The following is a 20,264-nucleotide window of genomic DNA, read 5'->3' on the forward strand; positions in this document are numbered from 1 at the left end:
GCATGAAAAAGTATCTGAACCTTTCGGAATTTCTCACATTTCAGCATAAAATGACCATCAAATGTGATCTGACCTTTGTCAAAATCACACAGATGAAAAAACAGTGTCTGCTTTAACTAAAACACCCCAAACATTTATTGATTTCCATATTTCAATGAGGATAGTATGCAAACAATGACAGAACGGGGGGGAAATGAGTACAGTGGGGCAAATAATTTAGTCAACCACCAATTGTGCAAGGTCTCCTACTTGAAAAGATTAGAGAGGCCTGTAAATGTCAACATGGGTAAACCTCAACCATGAGAGACAGAATGTGGAAAAAAAAATTTAAAAATCACATTGTTTGATTTTTAAAGAATTTATTTCCAAATTAGAGTGGAAAATAAGTATTTGGTCACCTACAAACGAGCAAGATTTCTGGCTGTCAAAGAGGTCTAATGAGGCTCCACTCGTTACCTGTATTAATGGCACCTGTTTTAACTCATTATCACTATAAAAGACACTTGTCCACAACTTCAGTCAGTCACACTCCAAACTCCACTATGGCCAAGACCAAAGAGCTGTCGAAGGACACCAGAGACAAAATTGTACACCTGCACCAGGCTGAGAAGACTGAATCTGCAATAGGTAAAACGCTTGGTATAAAGAAATCAACTGTGGGAGCAATTATTAGAAAATGGAAGACTTACAAGACCACTGATAATCTCCCTCGATCTGGGGCTCCATGCAAGATCTCTCCCCGTGGCGCCAAAATGATAACAAGAACAGTGAGCAAAAATCTCAGAACCACACAGGGAGACCTAGTGAATGACCTACAGAGAGCTGGGACCACAGTAACAAAGGCTACTATTAGTAACACAATGCGCCGCCAGGGACTCAAATCCTGCACTGCCAGACGTGTCCACCTGCTGAAGAAAGTCTGCGTTTCGCTAGAGAGCATTTGGATGATCCAGAAGAGGACTGGGAGAATGTTATGGTCAAATGAAACCAAAATAGAACTTTTTGGTAGAAACACAGGTTCTCGTGTTTGGAGGAGAAAGAATACTGAATTGCATTCGAAGAACACCATACCCACTGTGACGCATGGGGGTGAAAACATCATGCTTTGGGGCTGTTTTTCTGCAAAGGGACCAGGACGGCTGATCTGTGCAAAGAAAAGAATGAATGGAGCCATGTATGGAGAGATTTTGAGTGAAAATCTCCTTCCATCAGCACAGGTATTGAAGATGAGACGTGGCTGGGTCTTTTAGCATGACAATGATCCCAAACACACAGCCAGGGCAACAAAGGAGTGGCTTCATAAGAAGCATTTCAGGGTCCTGCAGTGGCTTAGCCAGTCTCCAGATCTCAACCCCATAGAAAATCTGTGGAGGGAGTTGAAAGTCCGTGTTGCCCAACGACAGCCCCTAAACATCACTACTCTAGAGGAGATCTGCATGGAGGAATGGGCCAAAATACCAGCAACAGTGTGTGAAAAGATTGTGATTGTGTTACAGAAAATGTTTGGCCTCCGTTATTGCCAACAAAGGGTACATAACAAACCATAATTGTGAAATAAATTCTTTAAAAATCAAACAATGTGATTTTATGTTTTTTTCCCCCGCATTCTGTCTCTCATGGTTGAGGTTTACCCATGTTGACAATTACAGGTCTCTCTAATATTTTCAATTGGGAGAACTTGCACAATTAGTGGTTGACTAAATACTTATTTGCCCCACTGTAAGTGAACCAGCATATTGAATATTTTATTGGCCCCGCCTGGCAGCAATAACTTCAACCAGACACTTCCTGTAGCTGCAGATCAGTCTGGCACATCGATCAGGACTAAACTTGGCCCATTCTTCTCAACAAAACTACTGTAGTTCAGTCAGATTACTGGGATATCTAGCATGAATCGTTGTCTTTAGGTCATGCCACAGCATCTCAATGGGGTTCAGGTCTGGACTTTGACTTGGCCACTCCAGAACGTGTATTTTGTTCTTCTGAAACCATTCTGAAGATGATTGACTTCTGTGTTTTGTATCATTGTCTTGTTGCAGCAGCCACCCTCTTTTTAGCTTCAACTGTCTGACAGACGGCCTTTAGGTTTGTAGTGGACTGACATACACGCGGACACTGGTGTTTCAACTTAGGTAAAAATTCCATTTGATAAAGTCACAAAATAAACAGTTTAACACAAAACTTGGGCCCAACATAAAAGAGGCCAACATAACAAAAGGCTTCAACCAAACTGACCTGACCTCCAGACACATCTCTGTGGCTGTTTAAATCAGGGCGGACTCTACTAATGACCACCTGAAGGAGGTATGACAAACATTTTCAACTTACTGAACAACAACAGATGGAAAATATACATATATTCAAACAATAATTAACTAATGTGCATTTAAACAAACAGTGAAAACTTTACTCCAAACAATCAACATTAAATCAACTTAAATAACCCCCCTTCAGTATGGTAGGTGCCAGATCTTACACAGCTGTGGTCATTAACTCAAATTGGCAAATAAAATCTAATAGGCATTGAGACAAATATTAACTAAAGTGTGCACCCAATAGAAAATACATGTCCAAAAAAATATCACATAAATAATTAACTAAATCTTGAAACACTAAATTGTGGTGGTAGTGGTAGCCACCAAAAGGTTTTTCTGCAAAACATCCTGATAAACTTTTGAATTCATTCTTCCATTCATGATTGCAAATGGTCCAGGCCCTAAGGAAGCAAAACAGCCCCAAATCATGATGCTCCCTCCACCATGCTTCACGGTGGGGATGAGGTGTTGATGTTGGTGAGCTGTTCCATTTTTCCTCCACACATGAAGTTGTGTGTTACTCCCCAAAAATTCAACTTAGGTTTTGTCACTCAACAAAATATTTTGCCAAAACTCCTGTGGAATGTCTAAGTGCCTTTTTGCGAACATTAAACGAGCAGCAATGTTTTTTTTTAAGGCAGCAGTGGCTTCCTCCGTGGAGTCCTCCCATGAACACAATTCTTGGCTATAGTTCTAAATATAGTTGATGCGTGCACAGAGATATTGGACCGTGCCCGAGATTTCTCTAAGTCTTTAGCAGACACTCTAGGGTTCTTTTTTTACCTCTCTGAGTATTCTGTGCTGAACTCTTGGCGTCATCTTTGGTGGATGGCCACTCCTTGGGAGTGAAGCAACAGTGCCAAACTCTCTCCATTTGCAAACAACTTCTCTGACAGTCGACTGATTAACATCCAGACTTTTAGAGACGTTTTTTGTATCCTTTCCCAGCTTTAGACAAATCAACAATCTGGTCTTCAGACAGCTCTTTTGACCGAGGCATGATGCACATCAGACAATGCTCATCAGGACTTTTTTTTTTTTTTTTTGCCAGGTGTGTGTTTTATAGTGGGCAGGGCAGCTTTAAACAACTCATCAGTGATTGGGCACACGCCTGACTCAAATTCTTTGGTATTTATTTGTTCTTTGGTAAAAAAATGTTCTTTAACTCTCCTTAGGCAGAGGGTTCACTTACTTATTGTTCCCCCTTCTGCCATTGTTTGCATGTGTAACCGGTGTGTCTGCACCGACTCGAACCCGCGCCGCACGACGCATCCACTCGGCAGGCAGAGACATTAACCGCTAGGCCATAAGCTTGAGCTAACGGCCTAGCCACCAGCGCTCCCACATGAAAGCATCGGAGGGAAGGTTTGCCACGCACCGCTCACACACGCGGATCTGCGTGTACCCGTTATTCATGCTATTCCCATTAAAATATGGAAACCTATAAGAGTTTGAGTGGTTTTAGATAAAGCAGACACTGTTTTTTCATCTGTGTGATTTTTAAAAAGATCATATCACATTTGATGGTGATTTTATACAGAAATGTGAGAAATTCCAAAAGGTTCAGATACTTTTTCATACCACGGTATGTCTATGTTAACTTATTGAAGTTTATCTTAACTAATTGCCAATTGTTAGCATTAACATTCATCATCATCAACAATCGTCAAAATTATCAGTATGTTGCTTAAATTGGTTGTTAGATTTAGTTCAAAGTTAGATTTTCCTTCTTCATTATTTATGGGATTTATTGTTCAAAGTTGTTGGCTAGTTGGTTCAAATTTGTTGGTAATGTCTTTTGTTTGGGTAAGTTAAGTTAGTTAGCTAGTGTAAATATGGTCAGGTTAGTCGGTTGGGAAGTTAGAGTAAGAAATCTGATGAAAATAAGACTAAATGATGTTCTGTTCTTTTCTCAAGGATAAGCAGTAAACTCAACAAATGCCGCTCATGAAATTTTGCTGGAGTGCAGTTTGGTTCGCTGCAGCAAACTAGGATTCCTCAACGATATCACAGTTTACATCAGCATCATTTGAATCTTTCGCCGAAATTTGAGGTTGAGCGCTATATTCATGTGTCGCTACTATAATGCGGTAAACCACAGGGTGACTGCTCCAGATAGAAGTATAGAAGTTCTTTGAAGAAACAAAAAAACCTCTGTTCCATTCTCCATCTCTGACTGTAAACGTGGGAGATCTAACGTTTTCCTCTCGCAAGCAAAGAGTGTCAAATATCAGTCAGTCAAATGTACCACTACACCATCAGTGCATATTGTCAAGTTATTCAAGTACTATTAATTACAACCTTTAACCGTGAGGCAAATGTGCTAACTACCAACCAGAGTCGTTTTCGTCAATGATGACTAAAACGAAAATATTTTGTCGCCGAACAATTTTTTTCATGAAGACAAGGAGACGATAACGAGATAAAAACATGTTTTGGGAGACTAAAACATAACAAGACGAATGCCAGTTTTTGTCTGACAAGACGAGACGAAAATGCTTCACAGGTTCTGTCACATGTTCACAATGTGTGACATTTTATGTGTAGTTAGCCTGCATCATAGCAGTGGTTGTGTCACTCATGTGACACGCTGCAAATTGTCCCCACCAACTTTTAAGCAACCTTATTTGCATTATATAATAACTCCAAGTATATAGGTAATTTAGATCGTCTTCCTATATGTTGTAAGGATATAACTGACCCTGCCATTATTAAATGAATTACAGTACTTTCATTATGTGCAAAATTACATTGACCCCTTTTCACTTGCTGAATGTTTTCCCCTCAAACGCATGTTTGATTGGCTGATGACTTGCCCCCCCCCCACACACACACACACATTCACAGCCCCAACAGAAATATTAAATAAACAGATATTAAAAGTTTTTTCTGCCAGCAGCATCCGCAGTAAGTAATGTAAAAAGATGTCAATGTTGTGGAGGTGGGGAAAACACCACTAATTTTACTACTGAAAGTCCGACCTGCATCTCCATACACACATACACACATTCACAGCCCTGACAGAAACACAACATGCCACCTCCTCCGCCCCCTTCGAACACGACGGATATTAGAAATTTTTTTCCGCCAGCAGCATCCACTGTAAGTCATGTAAAAAGATGTCAATGCTGTGGAGGTGGGGAACACACCACTAATTTTACTACTGAAAGTCCATCCTGCATCACCCCCACACACATACACACATTCACAGCCCCAACAGAAATACAACATGCCGCATACTCCACCACCTTCGAAGATGACGGATATTAGAAGTTTTTTTTCCGACAGCAGCATCCACTGTAAGTAATGCAAAAATGACTCAGTGTTGTGAAGGTGGGGAACACACCACTAATTTTGCTACTGAAAGTCCGACCTGCCTGCACCCCCCACACACACACAGCCCCGACAGAAATACAACATGCCGCCTCCTCCGCCCCCTTCCAAGATGGATATTAGAAGTCATTTTCCGACAGCAGCATCTACAGTAAGTAATATAAAAAGATGTCAATGTTGTAAAGGTGGGGAACACACCAATAATTTTGCTACTGAATGTCCGACCTGCATCCCCCACACACACCTTCACAGCCCCGACAGAAATACAGCAGCCACTGTAAGTAATGTAAAAAGACGTGAATGTTGTGGAGGTGGGGAATACACCACTAAATTTGCTCCTGAAAGTCTGACCCGCACCCTCCAACACACACACATACGCAGCCCCGACAGAAATACAACATGCCGCCTCCTCCGCCCCCTTTGAAAACAACATATTAGAAGTTTTTTCACCAGAAGCATCCACTGTAAGTAATGTAAAAAGACATCAATGTTGTGGAGGTGGGGAACACCCCACTGATTTTGCTACTGAAAGTCCTTCCTGCATCAGAGTTAGCATAACATTAATCTATACCTGAATTACTCAAACTCTAGGAGGAAGCTGCTTTGAGAGAAATATCCTCCTGTATGTTTTCAACTGTTAATATTAATTAAACTCTAAGAAATGTAGTGAACCCAGGTTTACCCCCTTCTCCCCAATTGCCAGTTTTATTTTCTTTATGTGGTCTTAAAGGAAACCCAAAGGAGCTTTCATTTTTTGTTTAATTTGGCTATCCTTGTGGACAAAAGCAGTAGTGTTTTACTTGAAAGAAGGCTCCATTTTTATTTATTTTGTTAGGTTTAGGTCGTCCCTACCAATATGGAGACCAAACCAACACCCTTGCTTTAAAGGTCTGTGCTGAGTGATCATCACACACTACATGTAACTCGTAGTGTTAGCATAGCATTCACGATCGCGTTAGCGTTAGGCTATTTTAGGCTATTGCTAACGGCAATAACCCTAGCGTTAGGCTATTGCTAACGGCAATACACCTAGCATTAGGCTATTTTAGGCTATTGCCAACTTTTTTTTTTTTTTTTACATACAGTTCGTGGCATCCAGGTGGGTATAATTAATTTTTTAAAATGTACAGTTTTCCAGCCGAGTGTTTATTATCACCAAGTTGTCGTTGTCCTTGTAGATGCTACAATATGTGATAATCTGTCGATGTTCATTGGAAATAGTTGGAAATCTTATTACTTTTTGTTTCTGAAGTGAAACTTTCAATTTTTTATCCAAAAGATTAAGACAAAAATGAAAAGGACTGCCTAAACAACACTGCTACCAACTTACTAAGAGTATCTTGCAAAATACAGCAATGAACGTGTGTTTTTTTCAGTGCACTGTACTTCAAAAAGCTAGCTTGGCTGTGAGAGTCACATGAAAAAAAAAAACGGAGGTGGAAACTGAGTATGCCACAGATGCAATTCCAAGTATTACTTCTCTAATATGCCATCACGGGAAGCACATGCATCAGTACAGAGTCACACTTAATGCAGTATTGACTTCTCTCCAACTCCATGGGTTCTGAAAACACCACCAACCAGAGCGTCTGTGACGTGCTCGTCTACCAGCGAGCGGCCACGTTCCTCTTCCCAGCTTTCTACTCTCTGCTCTTCATCGTCAGCATATGCGGGAACGCTTTGGTCCTGTCAGTGATGTGCCAGAGACGGCAGAAGTTTAACTCCACCACCGTCTACCTGTTCAACCTGGCCTTGTCGGACGGATTGTTCACTCTGACACTGCCGGGGAGGATAGTTTACTACATCCTGCACTTCGACTGGCCTTTTGGGGACTATGCATGCAGGATGACCACACTTCTCTTCTTTGCCAACACATACGCAGGTAAACATGACACTCAACTACCGTAATTTCCGGACTATAAGCCGCTACTTTTTTTGTCCATTTTGAATCCTGCGGCTTATTTGTTGATTTGTTTGTGTTGATAGGCAACACATGCCTCCTAGCATGCATTGCAGACCTACAGATGTAAGTAACAATCAATATTTATGTTCTGTGCCAATTCTTTATTCATTTACTGTTCCAGTTGTTTCCTTAATTGCTTGTTATGGTATTTGGTAACACTTTATTTGACAGCGGGGTCATAAGACTGTCATAAGACCATCATAATTATGACATGACACTATCATGGGCATTACTGAATGCTTATGACAGATGTCATTAAGTGTCATCCAGCAAATTATGTTACCAACTTCGTTTATGTCCAGCTCGGATCTTTTACATCCATTCAAAAGTGAGATCATATGCCGAATAAAACTGATTGATAACTGTTATAAGCATTCATTAATGCTCATGACAGTGTTATGTCATAATTATGTCTAATTGTCTAATGACAGTCTTATGGCGCCACTGTCAAATAAAATGTTACCAAATACCGTAACTAGCAATTGATTAAACAACAGGAACAGTAACTGAATAAATAATTAGCACAGAACATGAATTTTGATTGTTATTTACATCTGTTGCGCTGCAATGCATACTAGGAGGCATGCTGGACAACAACAGTTTTGACAGCAGGTGGCATAAAAAGTTGACTGTCTCCCCCAAGGGAGCAGTGATGGCCAAATGAAGCTTCTTGAAGCAATGAAGCTTTGCAGCCAATTGGTTAAAAGCTTCATGGTGGTTCAATTGGTCTTCTGACCGTCATATGATGCCGCTGTCCAATGAAGTGTTACCGGCTAATATCTTTTGGTGTCAATATCCCATAATACAGTGAGGACAGCTGCGGTTTATAATCCAGTGCGGCTTATCTATGAACAAATGCCATTTTCGTGTCACATTTGGTGGGTGGCGGCTTATAGTCAGGTGCGCCTTATAGTGCGAAAATTACAGTATATGTTATCCTAACAGATTAAAATAAATTACTTGTGTGGTTTATTTTAAAATTAAACAAAGTTTTCAAAATACAGTATGATGTTTTCAATTTGTCCCCATTTATAAGGCTGACAAGTGACGCCGGCTTTTATTATATTCACAAAATTAATACATTAGAAATTGACAGATTAATCTGCAGTAGTGGGAAAAAAATCTGCCGAAAAGGGGACACGAAGACGATGGATGGTCAGCGCGCATGCACAGTAAAGCGCGCACAGCCCCCAGTAAACATCCAATTACTGTTAGTATGTAAAATGAGCCTAGACGTTGCCAGAAAATGTGGTTTCAGGTTTCAGCGCGGCTGTAAAGCAGCTGCGTTTTCTGTCACATGAAGCATACACAAAAAAAAAAAACAAAAAAAAAATCATTATCATTATACACAAAACTCCCAAAAATGGACCGGACAAAAGTATTGGCACCCTTTGAAAAATCATGTGATTATTGTCTATTTTGTGTAATTAACAGCACTTACTACTTACCTGTGGCACATAACAGGTTTTGTTTTTTTATTACACCGTCCCTTGTACTGTAGTCAAACTGCAGCTTTTGGAAGATGTAAAAAGGTTGTCCGCCCGATTGCCTGCCTCAGCGGTCCACTGTCCTACAGACAACAACTGTTTTGTCCGACTGGACAAGTCTATTCGGAAGGCGGAGAGAAAATGACCTCTAAAGGTGTTCATTGCCTCAGACAACCATCCAATGGCACCTTTCTGTCTCCATACAGTTTACACATGCATACACTCTATGTGAGACATACTATAAATTGACCACAGTATGGTTCCATGGAGGAAATTAAAAAAAATAAAATAAAAAAAAAATCTGACTTGTATGCAGAGGTTGCGCTAGATTTTTTCGTTGTCTGTCATTTTGACTGACAGGGTCATTAAAATCCGGTCATAATCTATTTTTACTCGTCACTTAAATTTTTAAAATGATGATAATGACATTGTGGTGACCCTTTGTTTGGCTTAATTCACCTTCCGTACTTGTGTGTCCATTTGGCCGAGCGCGTTATCGGCTTCGACAGTCACGTGACAGAGACACTTAAGAGCCGCACGCGGTCCCCTCACTATCCACTCGCTCTCGCTATATGATTGGCCGAAGAGTCGAAATGCTCTCCCGTGAAATGCCTGTTTAAAAATGTTCCCGTTGTTACTTCTTGCGTTCGCTTATAAGTGCCCATTTAAAAAGGAAAAGCGATGGATGATACTATACACAGAGCGTATTATTAACAAATGTTAAAGTTGTATAATCATATAGCAAGAATAAGGAACATCACTGACAAGCGCAGGCCCCCGCGAGTGGATAGTGAGGGGAATAGGATAGTGCGCCTACAGCTAACAAGACTCTTAACATTGCATACCGCTTCAACATATTCAATAGTATTTAGTTTTCATTCATTTTAAATTAATATTCTGTCCGAACAAGCTTAACAGAGAATCCACACCGTGCCATCACACATCAAGCAGATGAATATGTAACTTTTTCTCCACAGTGACAAAAACAGCTGACTGTGGCCCCAGTAGGTAGGTAGCCAACCATATGTAGCATATGGAACAATGAAATTAACAGTTCACCTGCTGTGGCCTGAACGTAGTCTCACACTTTCCTCCTGGTGCGCATGGACTTGAATTGCGTGCCCGCTTGTGCAGTCCCTCTTTTATCAACACCATCATCGTTTTGGGGCTTTTTGAAGAAACTTCGGACACTCAGTTGCCTTGACATTTTTCAGAGTAAGGCCAACGACGTCATGCATCAAGAGAGACAATAGCTACAGTGCCTTGCAAAAGTATTCGGCCCCCTTGAACCTTGCAACCTTTCGCCACATTTCAGACTTCAAACATAAAGATATAAAATTTTAATTTTTTGTCAAGAATCAACAACAAGTGGGACAAAATCGTGAAGTGGAACAAAATTTATTGGATAATTTAAACTTTTTTAACATATAAAAAACTGAAAAGTGGGGCGTGCAATATTATTCGGCCCCCTTGCGTTAATACTTTGTAGCGCCACCTTTTGCTCCAATTACAGCTGCAAGTCGCTTGGGGTATGTTTCTATCAGTTTTGCACATCGAGAGACTGACATTCTTGCCCATTCTTCCTTGCAAAACAGCTCGAGCTCAGTGAGGTTGGATGGAGAGTGTTTGTGAACTGCAGTCTTCAGCTCTTTCCACAGATTCTCGATTGGATTCAGGTCTGGACTTTGACTTGGCCATTCTAACACCTGGATACGTTTATTTTTGAACCATTCCATTGTAGATTTGGCTTTATGTTTTGGATCATTGTCCTGTTGGAAGATAAATCGCCGTCCCAGTCTCAGGTCTTGTGCAGATACTAACAGGTTTTCTTCCAGAATGTTCCTGTATTTGGCTGCATCCATCTTCCCGTCAATTTTAACCATCTTCCCTGTCTCTGCTGAAGAAAAGCAGGCCCAAACCATGATGCTGCCACCACCATGTTTGACAGTGGGGATGGTGTGTTCAGGGTGATGAGCTGTGTTGCTTTTACGCCAAACATATCGTTTTGCATTGTGGCCAAAAAGTTCCATTTTGGTTTCATCTGACCAGAGCACCTTCTTCCACATGTTTGGTGTGTCTCCCAGGTGGCTTGTGGCAAACTTTAAACGAGACTTTTTATGGATATCTTTGAGAAATGGCTTTCTTCTTGCCACTCTTCCATAAAAGGCCAGATTTGTGCAGTGTACGACTGATTGTTGTCCTATGGACAGACTCTCCCACCTCAGCTGTAGATCTCTGCAGTTCATCCAGAGTGATCATGGGCCTCTTGGCTGCATCTCTGATCAGTTTTCTCCTTGTTTGAGAAGAAAGTTTGGAAGGACGGCCGGGTCTTGGTAGATTTGCAGTGGTCTGATGCTCCTTCCATTTCAATATGATGGCTTGCACAGTGCTCCTTGAGATGTTTAAAGCTTGGGAAATCTTTTTGTATCCAAATCCGGCTTTAAACTTCTCCACAACAGTATCTCGGACCTGCCTGGTGTGTTCCTTGGTTTTCATAATGCTCTCTGCACTTTAAACAGAACCCTGAGCATTTATACGGAGACTTGATTACACACAGGTGGATTCTATTTATCATCATCGGTCATTTAGGACAACATTGGATCATTCAGTAATCGTCACTGAACTTCAGGAGTGAGTTTGCTGCACTGAAAGTAAAGGGGCCGAATAATATTGCACGCCCCACTTTTCAGTTTTTTATTTTTTTTAAAAAAGTTTAAATTATCCAATAAATGTTGTTCCACTTCACGATTGTGTCCCACTTGTTGTTGATTCTTGACAAAACAATTACATTTCATATCTTTATGTTTGAAGCCTGAAATGTGGCGAAAGGTTGCAAGATTCAAGGGGGCCGAATACTTTTGCAAGGCACTGTAATTAATATGCTCACTCGCCACCCTGTGGTCTGGGGTGTGAATTGCAACCGGTCAAAATGACGGCTGGACTTCAGTTTTTTCCATCACCGTTTTAAAAAATCGGTCAACGACGGAAAATATTCGGTTAACGCGACCCCTGCTTGTATGTTCCATTTGGTTAACATAGAGGATAAAACTGGAAGAGTTGAAGGGACAAGTAAACACTTAAAAAGAAAAGTCAGATCCTGTCAGTAGTTTGGTCTAGTTTATGTTGGCTTTTTCACTACAACCGGTCTTCTGGGCTTGAAAGTGACAACAGGCGAGCTGGAATAACAACAGATTAACTTTCCCCCATTAGCCAAGGCATCCCTGCCCTGCAAACACGCAAGATGCTAATTAGAGCAATCCAAATCTGTGGTTTTGCGAGTGTAGATGGGAATGACAAATGAGGGCCATAGTGCTCAGAAAAGATATGCTGATTAAGGTCAGATGATCCTACTCTGGTTACAAAAGTGATTTGTATCAACTGATCCACCCTTGGTAGTTCAAGTGTTAAAGCAATCCACTTCTCGAGGTTGGGATTGGACACAGCTAACAACCAAATTCACTGAAGAAAATGCTGTTACTATGGGCACGGGGGTATCTGGCGAGCCGGCGCACAGTCACCTGCTATTGGGGTAGAGATGTTAAACCAGTCCAAAGTCAATGCTGTTAATGCGGAAACAGCTCTCTGCTTTGCTGTAGAGCAGCTAAAACAGGGTGATCATGTTTGGTTACGCTAATCGAGAGACTACTGTCTGCTCGCTTCCTCCACCACTTGAGTATTCATTTCACTAAATACTTGAGTAATATTATTTTGAACCAACGCTACTCTTTTGGCTACTCTACCAACATCTGATGTACTCCTCTCCAGGTATTGGCTTCATGACTTGCATCAGCCTGGATCGCTATCTGGCTGTGGTGCACCCTCAGCGGCTGCGTTGTATGCGACGTGTCAAGGTGGTCCGCTGGGTCTGCTGCTTGGTCTGGGCTCTGGTCTTAGCACAGGTTGCCCCTCTGCTGTTCCACAGCATGCTGCAGGATCACAAGGGCAGACGGACATGCATGGAGTATTTCAACCTTGATAGCTCCGACTGGATGCCGCGCGTCCTGCTCCTGGCCTGCGTCATCTCCTTCTGCTGCCCGCTCACCGCCATACTGGCCTCCTACGCCAGTATTCACCGAAAGCTAAAGGCCGTATCCGAGTGCAACTCTGCATCCAGAAGGAACCATCGAACCAACATGATCATCCTCTTAATCCTCCTAACCTTTGTTGTTGTCTTCGGCCCGTACCACATCAACGTGATGCAGTTCATGAGTCGAAAGATGCATCATGAGGTGTCCTGTGAGGAACTTAGGGCCTTCAAGACGTCTTCCCAGGTAGGATGAGTTGATGTTTTTCATAATAATTTTAGTGGAATTTTGGGGGGGAACCTCTGATTAGTGCGAGGCATCGATTTCAGACAAACTTGCAAAAGTTTAAATTCTGTGATAAATAGAAACCATATCCATAATTTTACCCTAACACAATAGTTGACATACAAAGTGAACAGAACAGAACAGAACACAGTTGTATGAAAATGTATCTGAACCCTTTGGAATTTCTCACATTTCTGCATAAAATCAACATCAAATGTGATCTGATCTTTGTCAAAATCACACAGATGTAAAAACAGTGTCTGCTTTAACTAAGACCACACAAACATTTATAGGTGTTCATATTTAACTAGAAACTGCAATTTCGGGAGAAATTACTTCTGGTCTTTGCCATGTGGAGATACAGATCTTAGCCCCAACCTAGGTTGGTTTGGGGACAATATGAGGTCACTTCCTGTCTATTTGCGGACATTTATGGGGCCTGGGATAATGATATCAGGTTATTTGGGAACATTTGGGAGGCGTGGCCTATTCATATCAGGTCATTTGGGAACATTTAGGGGGCATGGCCTGATCATATCAGGTCATTTGGGAACATTTAGGGGGCGTCGCCTGATCATATAAGGTCATTTGGGAACATTTGGGGGCGTGGCCTGATCATATCAGGTCATTTGGGGGCGTGTCCTATTGATATCTGGTTATTTAAGAATGAGGATCGCATGCAAACAATGACAGAAGGGGGAAAAAATAAGTAAGTGAACCCTCTGCCTAATGAGACTTAAAGAGCAATTGAAACCAATTTTTACCAACAATTTAAGTCAGGTGTGTGCCCAATCACTGATGAGTGATTTAAAGCTGCCCTGCCCACTATAAAACACACACCTGGCAAGAATTGTCTTGATGAGAAGCATTTTCTGTTCATGGCTCTGTGAAAAAGGACCTGCGATCAAGGATTGTTGATTTTCATAAAGCTGGGAAAGGATACAAACCATCTCTAAAAGTCTGGATGTTCATTAATTGATAGTCAGAGAAGTTGTCAACAAATGGAGACTGTTGCTTCACTCCCAAGGACTGGCCCTCCACCAAAGATGATGCCAAGAGTTCAGCGCAGAATTCTCAGAGAGGTCAGCGCAGAATTCTCAGAGAGGTAAAAAAAAGAACCCAGATTGTCTTACAGAAATCACTGACGCAGTCCAATATATAATATAATATATATATATGTAAAATTAGGGCCAAGAATGTTGTTCATGGGAGGACTCCACGGAGGAAGCCACTGCTGTCTAAAAAAACATTGTAGCTCGTATAATGTTCGCAAACAGACACTTGGACACTCCACAGAAGTTTTGGCAAGTTTTGGACTGATGAAACCAAAGTTGAATTGTTTGGGAGTAACACACAACGTCATGAAAAATGGAACAGCTGACCAACATCAACACCTCATCCCTACTGTGAAGTATGGTGGAGGGAGCATCATGATTTGGGGCTGTTTTGCTGCCTCAGGGCCTGGACAACTTGCAATCCTTAATGGAAGAATGAATTCAAAGGTTTTGCAGGAAAACCTGAGGATGTCTGTCAGACAGTTGAAGCTAAAAAGAGGATGAATGCTGCAACAAGACGATCTAAAACACAGAAGTAAATGAACTTCAGAATGGTTTCAGAAAACAAAATACACGTTCTGTAGTGGCCAAGTCAAAGTTCAGACTTGAACCTCATTGAGATGCTGTGGCATGACTTAAAGACGGCGATTCATGCCAGGCATCCCTGCAATCTGACTGAACTCCAGCAGTTTTGTAGAGAAGAATGGGCAAAATTAGGCTTGATTGATGTGCCAGACTGATCTGCAGCTACAGGAAGCGTCTGGTTGAAGTTATTGCTGTCAATAACTTATGGGGGCCATAAAATATTAAATGTGATGGTTCACTTACCGTATTTTCCGCACTATAAGGCGCACCTGAGAGCCTTCAATTTTCTCAAAAGCCGACAGTAATCCCTATAATCTGATGTGCCTTATATATATGGATCAGTATTAGTTAATCATGGCATGACATTTCATTTAACTCAGCTCCATCTTGTGGATACATAACGCAACGTCAACCACCACTGCGACTACGACTACTACTACTACTTCGCCTTACAATTCAGTGCGCCCTATACATGAAAAGGATTTTTAAAATGAGTAATTCATTGAAGGTGCGCCTTATACTCTGATGCACCTTATAGTGCAGAAAATACGGTACTTAATCCCCCCCGTCTGTCATTGTTTGCATACTATCCTCATTAAAATATTAAAACTATAAATGTTTGGGTGTTTTTATTTCAAGCAGACACTGTTTTTACATCTGTGTGATTTTGACAAAGATCAGATCACATTTGATGAGTTTATGCAGAAATGTGAGAAATTCCAAAAGGTTCAGGTACTTTTTCATACCATTGCATTACAATATATCAAGCCTTTTACCGGTACAATCACCTTTGTCTGACTGAGCACTGCCCTGGATTTCCCAAACCAAATGACCACTGATTTAAGTAACTCTTGTTGCAGATTACCTTCTCGCTCATGAATTTCAACTGCTGTTTGGACCCAGTCATCTACTTCTTTGCCATTAAGACATACAAGAAGCAACTCTTAAGCCTGTTTAAGGACCTCCTGTGCGCTTCCTCCAACACCACTTCAACCAAGACGACTGAGAACAGCAGCAGCAACAGCTGAGATATGAGAAAAAAACGGTCCATCAATCTTCACTTATATCGTAGCTTTGGTAATTACATTGTAATATGGTAGTAACGAATCAGTTACGTATGTTGCTTTTGTTATGAAACTTTGAAATTAAATGCAATCCACCAACATCTATCACCGGCCTTACTTATTTTAGGTACATCGCAAAGGCAAAACCTTCAGAACTTCTCAAAATGAGGCACTACTGTGTAACTTCAGTGTGAGCCTTTGCGGTGAATGCCAATACGACTTCCTTATGTGCTGTTCCTGTGCACCCTCACGCACAGGTGCCTGTGCTCGTTTGTGTTCACACACGTCAAAACGTTTTTCTGTCTGCATTGAATTCACAATTTTCAATTGCACCTCACTATAGCTCACAGTTACAAAACATTGCTCTATAAATAGTATAGGAACACCGAGACAAAGAAAGTCCAAATCATAGTAAATATTTAGGAGGGTAAAAAATATCTAGTCTTAATTCTGTGATTACATTTTAGTCCTTCCTTTTTGGCATTATGCTGTCCTCCAATGGTTTCTGGTAGTAACTGCAAGACAGCTGCAATATCAGTCTTTTGCCACAGCATGACGCTGTTTCACAAAGTACAGCCTAAAAGACCGCGAGGAGCTTGAGTCCACAACACAATTGATCCTTTCATTAATTTACTGGACCACAATGTTGTTGGAAAACTATCTCAACTGAGTGGTTGCCAATGATATATAGATAGACAATCAAAGATTCATACATAGATTTACATGGATGATTGTGAATAATTTAAGTCTTCCTTAATAAATGATTCATTCGGAAAGCCAGAGTACATGCAGAACACACGATGGAGAACATGTGATCATAACTTAATATTTTTTTAAAGTTAGGTTAGCTAGTGAAGGGAATAGTACATAGGGGCAAATAAGTATTTAGTCAACCACCAATTGACAAGTTTTCCTACTTGAAAAGATTAGAGAGGCCTGTAATTGTCAACATGGGTAAACCTCAACAATGAGAGACAGAATGTGAAGGAAAAAAAACAGAAAATCACATTGTTTGATTTTTAAAGACTTTATTTCCAAATTAGAGTGGAAAATAAGTATTTGGTCACCTAAAACCAAGCAAGATTTCTGGCTGTCAAAGTGGCCTAACTTCTTCTAACGAGGCTCCACTTGTATTTATAGCACCTGTTTTAACTCATTATTGGAATAAAAGACACCTGTCCACAATCTCAGTCAGTCACACTCCAAACTGCACTATGGCAAAGACCAAAGAGCTGTGGAAGGACACCAGAGACAAAATTGTAGACCTGCACCAGGCTAGGAAGACTGAATCTGCAATAGGTAAAACGCTTGGTGTAAAGAAATCAACTGTGGGAGCAATTATTAGAAAATGGAAGCTATACAAGACCACTGATAATCTCCCTCGATCTGGGGCTCCATGCAAGATCTCACCCCTGGCGTCAAAATGATAACAAGAATGGTGAGCAAAAATCCCAGAACCACACGGGGGGACCTAGAGAATGACCTACAGAGAGCTGGGACCACAGTAACAAAGGCCACTATCTGTAACGCAATGTGCCGCCAAGGACTCAAATCCTGCACTGCCAGACGTGTCCCCCTGCTGAAGCCAATACACTTCCAGGCCCGTCTGCGGTTCGCTAGAGAGCATTTGAATGATCCAGTTGTTTTTGTTTTCACAGATTTCTGTACTCTTTCGCATGTTTGTAGTGTTACCGCTGTACTTAATCCTGGTTTTACATGTTCTGCATATGAAATACATGGTAGCGAATTAGCTAATTAGCTTAGCACTCGGCGCTAACTATTAACACCTCAAAAACAACAACAATAAAGGCTAAACACTACAAGAGGGTTCGTGTACTCACCTCTTATAAACGCACACGGGTCTTAGCAACACACTCAGGACATATTTTCAATTGACATGACTTGAAACTAGAGCTTGACATCTGAAAGACAACGAACTATCTCTCTTCCCCTCTCGCTCTAAAAAACAACTGTGCGGTCGCGCTCCTTTCCCTGCCCGTCTCATACACAAATTTATTTTCCAGTCTTTTGAAAAGGAGTAAATCTCTCACTCAGTTACAGGCAGCATCCATTATAACATTCTGCGTGCGTCTGTTAAAGGTCTCCGGGTGGCAGACGTGTCTTGACTTTTGTTCCGCTACGAGCGGCTGTCATACAGTTATGAGGAAAAATCACCGTTTTTTAACCTTTATCAATCGTAATCGAATCGTCACATGTCAAATCGTGATTCATCTAATAATCGATTTTTTAGGAAGTCCTCCAGCATTTGGTGATTTTTGTGCATCTAGTGTAAAATCTGAGAATTTTATAACAATTTTAAGTTTTGTTATACCTATATTAAAGAAAATAATCAGGATGTTATAAGGGAACGACTTTGAATTTTTTTATGCTGCTGCTCATGGAGACACATATATGGCTAAGGTAGGTGCTTGTCTGGGTTTTAGGTTGGTTGGCAGCTTTGGTTTTGAAAATATTTGAAGTGTTTGAAAATAGGCCCCCTACGGATCGGCTCTGTTTCCCGTGTCCTGTCAAGAATTATAAAGTCTATGCATAAGCATACAGTAATGACCATGATACTGTCATGTCATAATTATGACAGTCATATGATGCCACTGTGGAATAAAGTGTTACCTATTAACTAGAGATGTTCGGGTCCTATCACGTCATTTTCAAAGTATCGGAATCGGCAAAAAGATTTCGGACATGCCTTTTTTTAATATATACTGTATATATATTTTTTTAATTAAATTGTTTTCTACGTAATTGTATTTAACGTTACAGACATAATATGTTACACTCATCCAGAGTCTTTAGTCTAGGCTTAAGGTATGGTTATCAAATTTATCCCGTTAACGGCGGCAATTAATTTTTTTTTAAAAATTTATCACGTTAAAATATTTAACACAATTAACGCATGCGCTGCACGACCCACTCACGCATTGTCGCGTTCAATCTGTAATGGCACCGTTTTATCTATAAATAGAGCTAAAAGGCAGCGTAAAATGAGTAGAGTGAATTTTGGCAGCCTTTGGAGCCTTTTTTTAATTGGCTAAAGCCTTAAAATCCCTTTCCCTACGATTAGAAATATCGTGGGAAGCAATGTGGGGAGGCAAGGTAGTAATTGATCTTTTTCTTAACACCCTTTGTTATTTCCCAACGCAGAGAAGATATATCAATTGGTACCACTACGCACAGTCATGGTTGCACTTCCCATCATGCATTTGGGCATGGCTACAGTACCATTTACTGAAAGCTCAACAAATACACTAGATGGCAATATTTAGTCACAATATACAAAGTCACATTTGTCCTTTAAGAATTAAAAGTCTTTCTGTCCGTGGATCCCTCTCACAGAAAGAATGTTAATAATGTAAATGCCATCTTGAGGATTTATTGTCATAATAAACAAATACAGTACTTATGTACTGTATGTTGAATGTATATATTCGTTCGAGTTTTATTCATTTTTTTCTTAATGCATTGCCAAAATGTATATGATCGGGAATGATTGGAATTGAATCGGGAGCAAAAAAAAAGCAATCGGATCGGGAAATATCGGGATCGGCAGATACTCAAACTACAACGATCGGATCGGGAGCAAAAAAACATGATCGGAACAACCCTAATTTGAAGTGTTTGAAAATAGGCCCCCTACGGATCGGCTCTGTTTCCCGTGTCCTGTCAAGAATTATGAAGTCTATGCATAAGCATTCAGTAATGACCATGATACTATCATGTCATAATTATGACAGTCTTATGACGCCACTGTGGAATAAAGTGTTACCTATTAACCCAAATAAATCAACAAAAAGGCCGCACTGGACAAAAGCTGGATTCAAAATGAGGCAAAAAAGTAGTGGTTTATAGTACAAAAATTACGGTAGTCTTAAGAGAGATGTCATTTTGTTTGAACAAGGAGCAATCCGCCTTAGCTTCCTGTGCAAATGCCGCAATCTTATCTCAACCGCAGGTTAAGCAAATCAGCTTTGGGTGTCACGCTTGTTTATCTGTGCAACGCACTCACCAACGTGTAACTGATATGTCGTTAATTAAAAAAACTGTAACACAACAAAAGGATGCTGTTAGATGCCTTTTCGACGAAGACGCACACAAACTATTACTAGTCAGGTAATTATTCATATCGTATGACAT

General features: G+C 40.8%; 1 protein-coding gene across 1 annotated transcript; it reads left to right on the plus strand.

The window, feature by feature from the left end:
- Positions 1–7,196: 7,196 nt before the first annotated feature.
- si:ch211-184m13.4 (uncharacterized protein LOC798560 homolog) lies at positions 7,197–16,185 on the plus strand. Its single transcript, XM_057853167.1, has 3 exons — positions 7,197–7,530; positions 12,864–13,369; positions 15,909–16,185. Exons 1-3 carry the CDS (start codon positions 7,206–7,208, stop codon positions 16,074–16,076), a joined length of 999 nt encoding a protein of 332 aa, XP_057709150.1. The 5' UTR covers positions 7,197–7,205; the 3' UTR covers positions 16,077–16,185.
- Positions 16,186–20,264: the final 4,079 nt, after the last annotated feature.

This window comes from Corythoichthys intestinalis, chromosome 12 (genome assembly GCF_030265065.1).
Source record: "Corythoichthys intestinalis isolate RoL2023-P3 chromosome 12, ASM3026506v1, whole genome shotgun sequence".
NCBI classification, from domain to species: domain Eukaryota; kingdom Metazoa; phylum Chordata; class Actinopteri; order Syngnathiformes; family Syngnathidae; genus Corythoichthys; species Corythoichthys intestinalis.